General features: G+C 40.9%; 1 protein-coding gene across 1 annotated transcript; it reads left to right on the plus strand.

Annotated features, from left to right (window-relative positions):
- Positions 1 to 208: 208 nt before the first annotated feature.
- Positions 209 to 14,721, plus strand: mtf1 (metal-regulatory transcription factor 1). Its single transcript, XM_083989698.1, has 11 exons — positions 209 to 307; positions 2,172 to 2,703; positions 5,738 to 5,976; positions 7,278 to 7,409; positions 7,673 to 7,746; positions 8,535 to 8,668; positions 9,104 to 9,181; positions 9,388 to 9,490; positions 9,574 to 10,238; positions 10,706 to 10,775; positions 11,058 to 14,721. The coding sequence occupies exons 2-11, from the start codon at positions 2,236 to 2,238 to the stop codon at positions 11,558 to 11,560; spliced, it is 2,466 nt and encodes an 821-aa protein (XP_083845824.1). The 5' UTR covers positions 209 to 307; positions 2,172 to 2,235; the 3' UTR covers positions 11,561 to 14,721.
- The last annotated feature ends 835 nt before the right edge of the window (positions 14,722 to 15,556 follow it).

Genomic DNA, 15,556 nt, shown 5'->3' on the forward strand with positions numbered 1-15,556 from the left:
ATCTCAAGCAAAGAAATGAACACTACATAAATGTTCAGGTTTCTCATGATGGGTCTATAAGAATGCACTTCTTATTGAATAAGAAATGTCACATACGAAGTTTAAGTAATAGTATATGTTTAGGAAGATTAATGCTTTCATGTATTGCTTTATTTATGTTTTGCTTTATTAATATTTAATTTCCCATAATTCATCACGAATGGCTGCGAGTCTGTGACGTTGTAGGGTATCCTACATCCTAGGGAGGGGAAAGGAAGAAAGTGCCAAACATCTAAAGCACAGAGATAAGGCTTAAATTTCAACACAGGTAAATATATTTTAATGTCATTTTCTCCTAATAAGCCGTTGTATGCTTTGATAACACTGAGCTTGTTGGTTCCTGTTGGTTCAGAGAAGATGGTTAATATCAGCTGTCGACAACTGGCTAACGTTTCTAGCCAGCTAGCTCCCTAGCTTAGCCACCGAGCTAAAGTGTTGCTAGTTGACTAGCCTGCTACCTAACGTTCATTTTGCTAACTTAGCTCGGGCTTTGGCTAAAGACAAAAAAACTGACTGGTGTGGTGGTTCTGCTTTCAACCCGCACAACTTAAACAAATACTTAAGTGAATGTCTGTGCTATTTACAATACACGAACTATGAACACAAGGTTTGGTATATTAGCTTGCTAGCGATGGATGTCTGAGCCGAGGCTAGTAACGATGTGACAAAGCTGAGCTCTGTGGATATGTACACCCTCAGGTTAGTAGTCATCAACCAGCGTATCGTTACAGAGCCTGCTAACGGTGTTGTTTGGTAAAATCAGGTAAGCGTATTCTCTGTGAAACTGGTTATAGTTGGCAATTGGTGCGTTTTTTATTATTATTATCAGGCCACTCTGTTTATGAACCGCGCAGTATTGTGAACGTTAGCCACCAGTCGTGTCATGTGAAGAAAAAGTTAGCTGACATGGTCGTGTGAACGTGACATCTTTCATAAGTTATTCATAACGTGTGATGAAAGTCACCATGGGCAGTTTTAATCTGCTGGAGATCACTCAACATGTCAGTTTGGTAGCTGAGTTTACAGTAGCTGCTGCTGTCTCGTGACTTCTGTCATTGCAATCAGAAACTTCTAGATCTCCATGTTTCCTCTAAACAGCACTGACACGCATATTTACGAGGCTGCATTGTGTTTTAAAATACTGAAAGTAAATAACTTTATATTGGTTGTCGCGTGGATGTTTGGTTTAGAGATAGACCAATGATTTTCATAGGCATTTAGTGCTGCCAGAGCCCCGTTTACAGACATGGCTCACGTTGTTGAGGCCAGTTGTTGGTGCGATGCAAGAGACCTGTGCTCTATGGAAATGCTCTTACATTATGATGATTTAAGGCAACCAGCAGGTATGATTGGAGATGTTTAAAAGTCCTGTTCAATATTAATGGAGTCTAAAACGCTTCCATTTTCTTAAAAACCTTAATATCCTGGATTAAAAAAAAAAAGTAGGCTATACATAACATATGCCTCCATCAATGAAATATCCACAATCTATGGCTACATTTTTTTTTTTTAATGAACTGCTGGATACAAGATGTCCTCTATATTCCTGAGAGTTAATTCTCGATGCTCTTGCACTGGGGGCTTCTGTGCTCAATGATACACTATTATGAGTTGTGTATAGGACCAAGATCGGCTTCTAACCTTGTTGTAATGACACAAGTCACGCCTTCAACACAGCTTTTAGGTGAGCACTGAGAAACATTCCACTTGCAGTGACCACAACTGAAACCAGTCCTGCAGTTTCAAACTCAGAATGTAACTTACATCATTCTGTGTCAAAAGTCAAACATTCAAGAGAAGTAAGAATGATCCAAATAAATTTTGAAGGCAGAGTGGAGTGTAAATTTTCCAACTTGGTGTTGCATTTTCAATAGACTGTCACTCCTCTGATGTGCTGCTACGTTAAGGAAAGTCCAGTTCTCTCAGATTCTTTAGAACAGGGTGTCCTACTGCTCTAATTGTCAAACTAAACATGGATATTTGTTTTGGTACATTATCTGAAACATCTTCCCAAGGCATGACGTTCTTCATGCTCAGTGCAACACTTAGGTTTCATTGGTATGTCACACCTTCTATTTCTATTATTTTCTTTCCTCAGTTAAGTCACAGTATGTTTTTCATTTATTTTTCAGGCTGTAATTTTAACATTGAGAGTGTGCATTCCTCCTTGCCAAGGAAGGAGAGGCACCAGGGACCATGAGTGAGAATGGCCCTCATACGGAGGCGTCAATGTTCTTTGAGGTGGAGGTGGATCACCTGGAGCGGGATGACGAAGAAGAAGAAGATAAGATCCCCTTTGACAAAGACGATGACCTGATCGCTAAGCCTTCATCATCCTCCGGTCGGGTGTACGATCGCACCACAGTACTCATCGAGAGGGACCCCATCCGGCTGGACGAGGAAGGCGAAGAGGAGGGTCACTGTGGAGGGGACGAAGATGGAGTCACTTTCTTAACTGAGGGAGAAGGTGACGGAGATGAGGAAGACGGCTCTTTGGCCTTTATGGCGGACCCTGATGCCATGTCACAAGGTTATGTGCACCACACCATTTCTGCAGACCAGATCCAGTTCACAATAAATCCAGGCTCCACTCCCATGCCACGCAACATAGAGGGGGCCACGCTCACCCTGCACTCTGAGTGCCCAGAAACCAAGCAGAGAGAGGTAAGCCTAAATCCTCCTCAAATGTAAAAGATATGTAGCTGCCGAACAGATGAAAAGATACCTTATTCTTTGAATGCTTGTTTTGAACACAGGTGGTGCACACTGAGTTCAATGAACTGCCTCCTTGATTATTCAGTAGCAGTGCATATTGCATAAATTTGTTTTCACACACCAGTTACAGCATACAGATGGGTAGCATTTCAGTAGGATGTGGTCAAGTAATACTGCTGAAGTAATGCCTTGTTTATTATTTATTTTGGTTATTGTTGAAGTGACTGCATGGCTTGATTTGTAAAAGCTCATCTAGTCATTCCAACTCATTGCTGAATAGCACAGTAACTGGTTTTAAGATTTTTCTGCCATATCTGATGGTCCTACAACCAGAGACACATAATGTAAACACAAAGATGCATAATGTTTATGTATAGCGTGTGTGAGTGTGTGCACAGGCACATGCATGCGTTTTCTTTTGCTTTTGCTTTCTTTGTACATGCCCTTTCCTTCCTTTCTTTTTTTGCGAGTTTGTGTTATGACCACAGTAGTGGGTTTATCATGCTTGAGTCCACAGCGTTTGCATCCAGTGTTAGATCTTTGGCCACTTATAACCCAGTCTGCCTCCTGTCTATCTTCTGGTGGTACACTAGCCACACTTTGACACCTCTGCCAGTCTAATTAGTGGTGAGCAATAAAACCATCTGACACCAAGTGTGCTCTGGTGAAGCAGCTGGTCTTTGCTAAATGCAAGGCAGTGTGCTGAAGGAATGCAGGGAACAGTCAACTAATTTCTTGAGCATGAAGAGATTTCTCTCTTTCTCTTTTTATTGAGGATTTATGAAGACTTTGTGGAGCGTAATCTCTTCTGTCAGTGATCGAACACGACACAAATAGTTAACAACTCCAAAAAGATTGCAACAGCAGCAAAATGGTGCAACACTGAACTATAGGTTCTGAGTCATAAAGAAAGGACAATTTCTCGTCAGAGATCACATCCCCTTTTTAGTGAGAATGATTTTAACATGAGATGGAGAGTGCTGTCTTTGTAGAGTAGGTCTGTAGGTATTTTTAACCCACCACCACCAGCAATATCATATCTAAAGAAATGAAATGTGCAATGTGATACTTGTGTGGAGGTTGGTTTCCAGTGCTACAGTTTAACACCAAGCACTGTATTTGTATAATCTCTATATAAATGTTGGATTGTCTTGTTGTACTTGCATTGTTAGTTGGTAATGTTCAAAGTGTCTGCATTGACGTCTGTGTTATTTGTTTTGATGCTATGACATAATGTGTTGTGACAGTTACCTCAGGCATAGAATGAATTTCCATGGGTGCCTTAAACTAAACCCTACTTCCCTATCCCTCAACAGAAGTGCACTCACATGTTATTTCTAATGCAGTCGTGCTGCCGAATATAAGCGTACTGCAATGCAATGCAAATAATGTTGTTGCTTGCATCTAGTGTGTACCACAAAGAAAAAAACAACTTGGCAACCCTCCCTTTGAAAACATGAAAAGAGTGTAGAACACCACAGGTGCCCACATCCTCTAACAACAAATGGACAGATCTATTCTTCTGATCAACAGGTAGAAATACTCTCATGTAACCATTTAATTTATAATGAAGTGGTATTTTCCACTATCTGTGTGGGGGCCGGAAGCATATAGTGCTCACACACAGTGATCAAACTGGTGGTGGAGAAGAATCACGAAGGTGTGGGAGATAAATACAGGACTGAGCTACAAGCTTAAGTAGGCTTCGCACAGTGGCTTTGCATGGATGTTTGCTTAACAAATGATCACTCCCACAGCCTGAAAATCAAAGTGAATGGCTTTAGACTACCCTTCGTTCAGATAAGTGTTTGTCAGTAAGGCTGAAAGGAAGTTTAATCAGCTTTATGTCACAGCACATGCAACAGCTATGCATGTTTCTTTTTCTTTTTACAGCCAATGTTACTTAATGTGTCTGAACATGCGTTGTGAAATGAAGCATCAAGACTGCTGGGATGCATGGACAATGTGGGGTTTTCACTGATGCATCAATTAATTTCCCTGCTGATAGAGGCATCACTCCATGCCCCATGAGGAATGTGGTGTTTTGAAACTGTGAAAATACTGTGTCTAGATGATTTTCTGCTAATAATTGTGTCTTTCTGAACAACAATGGGTGTTTTGCTGTTTGAATTTACGTAGCATTGGGCCTGTTTTAAAAATTCTTCTTTCAGTTGTCTTTAATTTCAGTAAATGTTGCCACAACAAGCTGAACAAAACTACTGTAAAACAATCCTGAAGGTTTCATAAACAGATATTAGGGGGCTGTGTATTACTTGTCACAATGACAGTCCAATTAAAATCAATTCTCAGCATAGTGAACAACTAACAAGACAAGATATCCCATGCAGTGTGTGTAGAGCAGTCTTGACATTTTAGGAAAATAGTTGGAAGCATTATCATTGTGATTATTATCACTATTTTATCTCTAAGAGGATCAGTAAGTTAGAGATGTAAGGAGAAAGGAGATTCTCCTGTGGAGTTGGTCAGCCACAAGCTTTCTCCATCTTGCTTTGTGTTCAGTATAGGGTAGCATTTTTCAAAGAACAGAATAGACTGCTTTTATCCACATTGCCCCAGGGCTTTGTGTGAGGAAAGAGCAGGAGACTGTCACATTGCAATGGAGATTGGTGCTGTAAAACAGAAATGTACGGGATGAATTGCATTGCATTGGGGGGTTAGGCAATAGGCACCATCACTGTCCTTTGTATTCACTTTCATGTGCTGACGGGTGGCTGAGTCATTAGGTTGAAGTCGCCTCTGAAAGGTCGCACCAACTCAGACTGTCACTTCATGACAAGGCTGTTTTTTGCTGAGCTGAATTAACAAATGGTTTTTCCTGGCTTTAAACTCCAGAATAAAAATGATTTAGTTTGTTTATTATGGTGTGTTTTTTCCGAGCTTCAGTTCTATATCAAACAGAATAGCTGAATTCAGCGTACACAGTTAAAGTAATGATCTTGTCTTCCTCTCCTTCCTCTATCAGGTGAAGCGTTACCAGTGCATGTTTGAGGGCTGCACAAGGACGTACAGTACGGCAGGAAACCTGCGGACGCACCAGAAGACTCACCGGGGCGAGTACACGTTTGTGTGTAATCAGCAGGGCTGTGGAAAGGCCTTCCTCACTTCTTACAGTCTCAAGATCCATGTCCGTGTTCATACCAAGGAGAAGCCGTTTGAGTGCGATGTGCAAGGCTGTGAGAAAGCCTTTAACACGTTATACAGGTGAGCCTACATGCAGATTTGGTGTGTGTTTGTGTCCTCATGAAACTCTTTTTATGGTGTTGTGGGTATCATAAAGTAAGTTCAGATCATTATTACTGCAGGAGCTTTTAGTTTTATATCATAATTGTCAGGTTGAATCATGATCAACCATCGGGGCAGGTCCTGCCATAAAGCGAATGCTGCGAATTGCCCAACAAGTGTTGTCACAATACAAAAATATCTATGAATGATTTTCTTTAGAATTATATGTGAGAGCAGCAAATTTTCCTCTGATCACCGCTAATATTTTTAGTGTGTACCCTTTGGCCTGCATATCTGAAATTTAACTTTAATATCAAAAAGAGGAAATAAGTAGGTCAGAGCAACTAAAAGTAAAACAACTGAAAGGGTCTGTAAAAGGAACAGGGCCAAGAAAAAACAGAACATTGTCATCTCAGGCTGCTGTGTCCTTTTCAGTTTTCTCCCTCAAACTGCTACCTGTCGCCTAATTACAGATTAAATAGAAAGAAATACCCAATAATCCACACACAGAACCAGAGAACATTGCAATTTGCGGCACCTTTGGGCTAATTCAAAACTTTGGTAAATGGATGAGTTTGGTAATTAGAGATATAGTGTGTGCGTGCATGGAAATGAATGTGAGTTAAACTGCAGATAACAAGCATCTTAATTGCTAAGTATCAAAAGAGCTCATTTTCTGACTAAATTAGGCCCAATCCCAGTCAAGTGGTAAAACGATGGATGTCTCGACCCCTTGATGAAGTGTGGCTTGTTGACAAATAAGCAGAGAGTGATGACTTCTATAACTAAAATACACTTAAGATCAAACTGCAGTAATGGTGATTCTATTGGGTCGCTGCTTTGACAAGTGCCAGACATGTTCTTTGATCAAAGCATTTTCATTATTTAAATTTTGCTGTGATCTCAACCAGTTCACACCAGAGCCCTGTGGTCTGTGTTGGTTCAGTTTCTATGGCAACATGTCTGGGGCTTGGTGGAGCTGTGCCACTGGCAACAACTGCAAGAAACCAATGCCACACATGGGCAGGTTGTCTTTTTAATAATACTTTACTCTTGCCTCTTCCACCCAGATTCTCTGATACAATCATATATATTTACATGTTTATATGTTTTTGATTAGATTCTGTTTCCACCTGAATGTGGAATCAATTGTATTTTTCTTTGTACACATTAAAAGCAGCAGCAATCAGCACATGCTGTTCTAAGCAGCTGTGCTTGGTTTCTTTCCCCTGTGTGTCTCCCATTGTGGTTTAATGAAACAAATTTTATTGTCTCTGCAGACTAAAAGCACACCAGAGACTTCACACAGGCAAGACATTCAACTGTGAATCGGAGGGATGCACAAAGTACTTTACCACACTCAGCGACCTGAGGAAGCACATTCGCACACACACTGGGGAGAAGCCATTCCGGTGAGAATACAGTTATTTTGTCATATTAAATCATTCTTTCTTGCAGTGTCTTCAACTGTGGGAGCCTGACTTTGGTTAGACATCAGCCCAAAGTAGTGCTGAGATTCCCTTCCCATCCGCTGAACAAATATGTAGTTAACTATGTCTATATGATGAGTCAAGGGTGCTTACTGTTCAAGCAGGGATATGGCTTTGTTATATATCAAATCACCTATCTTGTTTATATGCACCTGGTCTTAAATTATCATGTTTGTTCTCTTCAGGTGTGACCATGATGGCTGTGGAAAAGCTTTCGCTGCAAGTCATCATCTAAAAACACATGTACGGACTCACACAGGTACACGTTAGCAGTTTGTTTTATGTAACCTTTATTCATCCAGGGTAGTTTGAACAAGCATATGTTTGTTTTTCAGCTATGTTTGATTTGCATCTGCATTGTTTCCCACACACAGTTATTTGAGTACTCTAATCGAAATTTTCCAGCAACCAAAAGCATCTTTGTGTTTTGTATTTATCCTGTCCTCCAATACAAAGTGTAGACATTTAGATAAAAGAGCACCAATTATAAAGTGTGTGTTGATGTGCACTAACTTCCCCAATAGGAAGTTCCCAGTTCGACAACTGAGACCAAGTTCTTTGCTCAAATGCTGGTGTGCTGGTTCAGGGAGGGGAAGTGTACCAAAGTGCCAGCTACTCAATCCTGTTCACGTGGTTACTAAAATATCATGCCTTTTTAGATGTTGTTTTGTTTATGGGTGATTTGCCCAAACTGCAGATGAAATAAAGTAATAAAGGATTAGATCAACCTATGTCCCCACCTGTCCAATAAAACCTTTATTTCAGATGACAACAGAGGTAAAACATTAGACCGTGTGCTTCAGCTGTTTGACTTAGTTCCAGTTCTGTGCAAGCTGTAAACAGAAGAAAATTTGAATAAATAAACATTTAAATCAACAGTTAATTAGCGTTGTCTTCCTGACATGGAGACAGTAACTGGTTGTGAATCTTTATCAGTTTCCTCCAAAGTAGAAACTTTTATCTTAGCTGAGTTGTTTCTGTCCGACAATAAAGATTAGCTCTCACCCTAAAGTGTCCATCTGTATTGTTCTCTCTCTTTCTCTGTAGGGGAGAAGCCATTCAACTGTCCCAGCGACGGCTGTGAGAAGACTTTTAGCAGCCAGTACAGTCTGAAGAGTCACATCCGGGGCCACGACAAAGGACAGACCTTCAGCGTCACCCTCACCCATCCGCTCTCTGAAGTGAGTCACTGCACTGCTGTTTCCCAGTCTTCTCCATCTACAGCCCAAACAACATGACACTGTCATCATAAAATGTATTTTGTTAAAAACTTCAGATTCTTTTTACTTGTGCTATGATCTCACACATAATAGGAAGATCATGGTAGCCAAAGTAAAAGCTGCACCCATGCATGATGTGAACATTTTAGTGAGAGAGGTTCACACTGCACTGAATTAACAATGGTAAATGTTAATAATTTATTATGCAAAAGAAGTAGCCATCAGATCAAATAACTCCACATCTTAGGCACATCTCCAAAAGAACAGTCATCATCGTTATTTACTACTTTAATATTTGTGCCTAACTGTTCATTATAAAACCTTTTTTACACCAACATACCACTTGATCCCAGAGCAGTGTCAAGTTTAATTAACCTATTCATCTCTTAATTACAGGATGCAAATCACTCGCTGTGCCTCAGTGACTTGAGCCTCATCTCTACAGACTCTGATCTACGAGAGAACATCCATAATGTAAGTCTGGCCTTTGCTTCAGCTTTGTCAAACAGATGTTGGATTGGAGATGAAGAGGAGCTGTCATTGTTGATCAAGTTTCTTTTTGGCATTTTAGCTCAGTTATTACTCTGTATCCACTGTAATAAGAATTGAGAAGAGTTTCTAGCTGGTAACTTCAAGTACTGTAGTCATTAAACCTTTTATTAATTTCACTGTTATTACAGGCTCAAAATCTAGACCTCAACAATGTGACCCCAGTGAAAATCTTTGAGCTCATGTTCCAGAGTCCTGAAAACAGTGTCAGCCAAGATGATCACCATCACAATGGTGAGAATATTTCAAAGCCTGTCGTTAAATTTAAATTAAATCAAAGGTGCTTGTTCTGAAGGAGTTTTCCCTTCCTTCCTCAGAGAGCCTTGCTGAACCCTTCTGCCTAGAGGCCTCTGTCCAACAAGGAGTGACTGATGCCTCACCTATCATCTCTTTCTCTATCAACCCTACCTCCTCATCTTCCTGTTCCCACACAACTGCAGTCATGGAGGCTTCTTCCCAGCTCAGAGAGAGCTCTTCCTCTCAGGCCTGCACCTCTGTCTCTGTCACTGCTACTCTCACCTCTGCCCAGCCGCCCCCTTTCATGCAACTAACCAGGCCTCAGCAGATCTCCGACGTGCCTGCTCAGGCTTCTGTCCCAGCACCGAACCATGCCCCCTCCCAGCACTATGTGGCACTGCCACCCACATTCCTGCAGCCTGAAGGTACCACCCAGACCACTCCTCTACCACCACCGCTCGCTACTCCTCTTCCAGTGGCTCCAGCACTCACCGCCACAGACACAGGCACTGCTTCTGTGTCTTTGGTTGCAGCCACGACAACAGATGCTCTGGCAGCTGTGGCTCAACCTGTGCCTTTGGCCAACAACCCTGTCCCCAACGCTGGCCCTGCTCTGGCTCCCACTCCCGCCACAATCACCATAGCACCCACCCAGAATCTGCTGCAGCCCAGCTTGGTCATGGCTGACCAGAACCTCCAGTGGATCCTCAGCAGTGCTGCCAGCAGCCAGCAGAACCCCGAGCAGGTACTGAGTAATGCCCTCACACACAGTTTGTCCCAAAAAATTGTGACTTAGTTTGTGCTAGTCTTGATATTTGAAAATATCCGTTTTTAAGAATTATATTTTAAAACACACATTCCCTAAGACATTGGTAGAGCAAATTGGGGATTTCTGTCCTAATAAATATTTGTTGATAGAGGGAGAGGATTGGCAAAAGAAATGTGCTAAGCATGTCAGTAACGATACATAAGCTGTTAACTCATCATTAAACATAATAATCAAATAAATTAGAATGGTATGGAAATCTGTGGCTTTTGAGATGGCACAGTAAGTGTAGCAATGTAATAGCTTTTACTTGTATCACTTTTGTTTTTTACACATCGATCAAAGTGATTTCTTTTATTCAGTAAGGGATTTTGATGAGGTAACTTCATAAACGCTCTCCTGTTGAGCATCCTGTTTCAAATGTGGTGACCACTGTTTGTTTACAGTCACATCAAGGAGCTCCAAAAGTGGAAAAGGTTTTCTTCACCACAGCCATACCAGTGGGAGGAAATGCTGGTAAGTCAGTGTGCAGTAAAAAGTTTTTTTTTTTTTTTTTTCCATTTTATGGACATTGACCGTCCTCTTGTTTCAGCTTTGCTATTCTCCTTATCAAGCCCCCTCCTCCAATCACATTCTGTACCATACAGTTTTTTGTGAGATCATACACCCTTAACTTTTTTTTCCCAACAACTGATGAATTCCTCCTTATACTAAGCAGGCAGTAATTTCCTACCCCCTGTATTTTACACTAACTTTTTAATTGTTTTGCATTAAATGTATTTCTTCGGCTTGTTTCAGGTAACTCAGTCCAACAGATCGGCCTCAGCCTGCCAGTCATCATCATCAAACAGGAGGAATCCTGCCAGTGCCACTGTGCCTGCAGGGACTCTGCTAAAGAAAAGAGTGTAAAGAGTGCCTCCTCAACCGTTTCTGCCCCGGCAAAGCAGCAACCGCCAGAGCCCCCTCCTCCCCCACCACCACCACCACCATCGCAGCCCGCAGAGCCTCCCCACCATCCAACCACCTCCTCTTCCTCGAGCTGTCTCCCTGAGTCTTCCTCCAAGGTGGGTGAGGCGAGCCTGGAGGCCCCCTCCTCTTCCTCTTCCTCCTCCTCCTCAGCTCAGACTTTCTCCACTATAGTGAGCAGCACTGCCTCTACCAACCCTCCCTCATCCGACGGGTTAGCCAATATGGATGTCTCGGACCTCTTCTCCCTGCAGAGCCCTGAGACAGCTGCCAACATTGAGGCTTTGCTGCTGGTTGCAGATGACTTCAACATGGCCACTGATGGCAATCCTTAGAAGAGCTGCCTTCTCAGTCTAGCACCATGTGTTTGTCTGTTGCACCCACTCATCCACAGGCATTGATTCCACCTACATCTCAAGTCACTCTCCTCGGTGACGCCTCGTCGTTCTCCCTATATAGTGTGTGCTTTGAACCCCTGTATCTGCAGTGCATTCTGTTCTGTATGGCATTGTGCAACATATATACACGGTCTATGAATACTATCTCTGTTGAGACTCATTGCAGTAGCTGAGTTGTTAGAAACAGGATTAGTTTGCTTATTGAGATTTAGCAATGTTAATGCTAATTTACACAGGGAAAAGGCAGTAGGTCCTTTGTTAAAAAGCATAATCAAACTGTATATAATAACCTTTGATATCCACTCTGACCTGAATGAAATAAGTGAGTGTCCAAGCACTGATAAAGTTAAGAGTTCCATTTTCCTGGCTTGAAGGTCTCACACCTGAGCAGGAAAACCAAACTTGTCTGTATATCCTTGTACTGTACCACAGGTCCTAATAACAAACACTTAAAGCTGATATGCAGCTGATCAGAATGCACTGTATATTCGAGGAATTTGCTATAATTTTACCAAGAGTTGCTCCCAGCAGGAATTTTGAGGGGTCACATGGCTGTCACACAAGATGAAGTGACTTCCTGAGTATTTTTGTTTTCGAGGAAGACTAGTGTAGTCGAGAAAATGTGATTCTTTTCTACTTTTTTTTTTTGACAGTTATGTACTAATTGAGAGAAGAACCTGTGATCAGATTTGCCTATCTCTAAGTGAAATTAAGTCAATACATCGATGAGTTGCCTAACTTAAACTAATTTAAAATTGTACATGTTAATTTATTTAAATACTTGATTCTTTCATTATACTGGTAATACTATTATCTTCAAGATAGCAGAAAAAAATCTATTAATTTATTCCAATCACTTGTATTTTTAAGTTGAGTTGTTTTTGTTACTGAATTGCTTTCCTTTTAAGAACGTAATGGGTTTGCTAAAAGCAAGTTGGAGAAAAGAGGCACCTGTAGTAGACTGCACAGTGAATTAGTCTCTAGGATCTGCTTGTTTGCAAAAATTGTCCACAATGAAACAGTAATGAACTACTGTCAACATCCCACGTTTTATAGGGTTGTGGCCCTCTCAGGGATGCATCAAGTCATAACTGATCCTGATTCCCCTAATTTGTTACTCAGACATGTGTTTTCCTAACCCGACGCCCCACACTTGCAGTAGCCCTACGTTTTGCTGCACTCTCCCCTGTTTATTGCACACTAACTTGTAAAGTGAGTAATCTGCTTGTTAGCCGAGGTGCAGCACCACTACAGACTTTTTTTGTATACAACTGCTGTAAAGTAGCATTTAAAAGATGGTGTCCTGGCGACAGTGTGTATATAGTACATTTTAGTGTAAACATCTTTGAGAAACTTGTAGATTATTCTTGGATTTGTATTTTTGTATAGACTTTTGAATTACTAACTCTCAGAGTTTGGAGCTGATGTATACCCTCTATCCTTGCATTATTCCCCTCAGTCACATTCATGCAGAATAGTTTGAGTTTTGCTGTGTTAAAAACGAGTGGTACTATAAGCAGCTGGGCTTCTGTACAGTCCCTATAGTAACAAAATATATGTAACACATAGCCCCTTGCTCAGAGTGTAAAGTAACAGTATTGTTTCACATGGGACAAAATGCAATGATGATAAAGCGAAGGCATTATGCCCCATATACTAGAGTGTAGAGCTACTTGGCCTTACAACGTTAACTGTTATGAGCCTTCCTTGCCTTGACAGTCTCTGCTACAGACTTGCCATTGACATGTTGACATATTCATTGAGTCTCAAGCAATTACTTCCAGCAGGGGATCACACAGAGGCAAAATCACTGAGACAGAGAAGCTAGATCTGCATTATTTTCCAGCCGTAATGTTTGTAAAGTCAGAAATGGATATGCAGCATTTTGAAAAATATATATCTATAATCAGCTACATAACAGATGCAGGTGATGCGATTCTATATTTTAGTTTCAGGTCGTAGGATCAAAACTGGTATCATTTGTTTTGTTTTGTTCTTTGGCTGTATAATTTGGAGAAGTGGAGCTTTCCCACCATCCACAGGTGCCAAGAAGGCAGATGTGTTGTTCAACGCTCCAGTCACATCTTGTGCTCAAAACCATTCCACTTATGCAGTGTTTGATATTAGGAGTGTCTAAATCTGAAATTTTCTCCATTGGATTGTAAAATTCACGTCACCATTTCCCTGTCAAAGCGCTCGGTGAAATTACTGCCAGGAGTCAAGGTCATGCCATCAATATACATTCTTCTACATGCATACTGTCAATGAACACAACTATGCAATTTTAAGTGGCATTCACAAGTTTAAATACTGACTCCAAGACAGAAACGTGTTATTTATTCCTCCCTCTGTGACATGATAGTCTGCTACAACCTTATATGCACAAGTCCAGTGGCAAAAGTTGCCTTTCCAATGCATACATATAGAGCATGCTTCTTGAACTCCGGTATATTGTATTTCATATTTCACATTTGGAGTGGTGTGAATCTGGTCCTTGTAGTGTGTCCAAGTACTGTTCCAATGAATGTTGCACCACAGCTTTCCCTTTCTACATGCTATTTTGCCTCTGAGGTAACTGGTTAAAAACCAACTGGATTTGTTTGAAGGAGTACTTAGTGAATGAATGATTCTGTTTTAAGAATTATTTTTGGTCAAATGTAAGCAGCTTTTCCTTTCTTTTTAACTTTTACACTTTATGGGTACATGTTTCATTTGGGCTTACCCCATCTATGTAGTCATCTCAGCCTCTCACATTTAAATTTGACGTGTGGATAATTTGTCGGCTCATTTCACCACTGAAAGTCGAACTTGCAACCGAGGTTCACCTGAAAAAGGTCAACGTTAGCACGTCACTGATGGTGGCATATGTTTGGAAGCAGATCGTTTTGTTCACAAGTGTTTAGCCAGAGTGCTTTTTTGGAAATAGAGATCCAGAATTTCTGCCATCTCCAACATTTTTCCAAATGGCCAATATTTAGAAAAAAAAAACAAAAAGAAAAAAAAGAAAGAGAAAAAGAGCGAGAGAGAGGAAACTATATGCTTCCAAAGTAATGTCTTGACACCCAAAGAGTGAGGAATTGTTAAGGATTTGTATTTTTTAAAAGAATGTATAATGTGAAAATGTTTGCTTATGCTTTTTTCGTATAAAGTAATATGATAAATAACTCTGAATTGAGAGCAATATAATACTAATAAAACCTTATCCTTGTCACTGATTTTTTTTGTTCTCCCCATTCAATAAAAAAAAAAAAACTGAGTTCATTATGATGAAATGCATTTAATAGGAGAAAGGGGGAAAAAAAGAAGCAAGCATGTTTTCCAGAGCACGTTGATCACTTCTGCAATGGTAAGGACACATCCTGGAGAGATTTTCTCTGTGAAACATCATCAAAATTAACTTTCAAATCTGCAGGAAGTCACAAGGGCCAACAGAAAAATGGTAAATAAAAACTCACCTTGAGAGCTTCGTTCAGCGCTTTGAGGTCATCCATCATTCCGCTACACAGGGTAACCCTCTCAGACAGGAACGCCAGTCTGTCATTGAGCTCGGCCAGTTGCTTTGGACGAAAAAACACATTGTTCACCACTTGATCTGGACAATAGGCTCAAGCCTCACATTCACACTGACCTGTTGGGCCGATGAAGCGCCATCATCACCCTCCCCAGCCACCGGATCTTCTCTACAGTCTGCAATTGTTTAACAAATAGGCTACATTAAAAAAAAAACACACACACACACTGATAATGCAACAACCTAAATTTAAATGCTATGTTTTGTTACCTGTGTCAGAGGACATGGCGTCCGACGTATTTATCCTGTAAACGCTGAATTTCCACACCCTGTGCCTTCGTTAATTAAATACAGGTCACACAGGTGTCATCAATTTGACATCAGTGATGATGGTGGTGGCAGAACGAAACGAGGAGCATGCA

The sequence above is a fragment of the Trachurus trachurus genome (genome assembly GCF_905171665.1).
Source record: "Trachurus trachurus genome assembly, chromosome: 16".
Taxonomy (NCBI): domain Eukaryota; kingdom Metazoa; phylum Chordata; class Actinopteri; order Carangiformes; family Carangidae; genus Trachurus; species Trachurus trachurus.

Excerpts from the sequence above, each read along its gene's own strand:
- mtf1 (XM_083989698.1), top strand. The coding sequence starts at position 2,236 with ATGAGTGAGAATGGCCCTCATACGGAGGCGTCAATGTTCTTTGAGGTG. Across the intron at positions 7,410-7,672 it reads ACTGGGGAGAAGCCATTCCG|GTGTGACCATGATGGCTGTG; the intron begins GTGAGAATACAG and ends TGTTCTCTTCAG. Across the intron at positions 9,491-9,573 it reads AGATGATCACCATCACAATG|AGAGCCTTGCTGAACCCTTC; the intron begins GTGAGAATATTT and ends TTCCTTCCTCAG.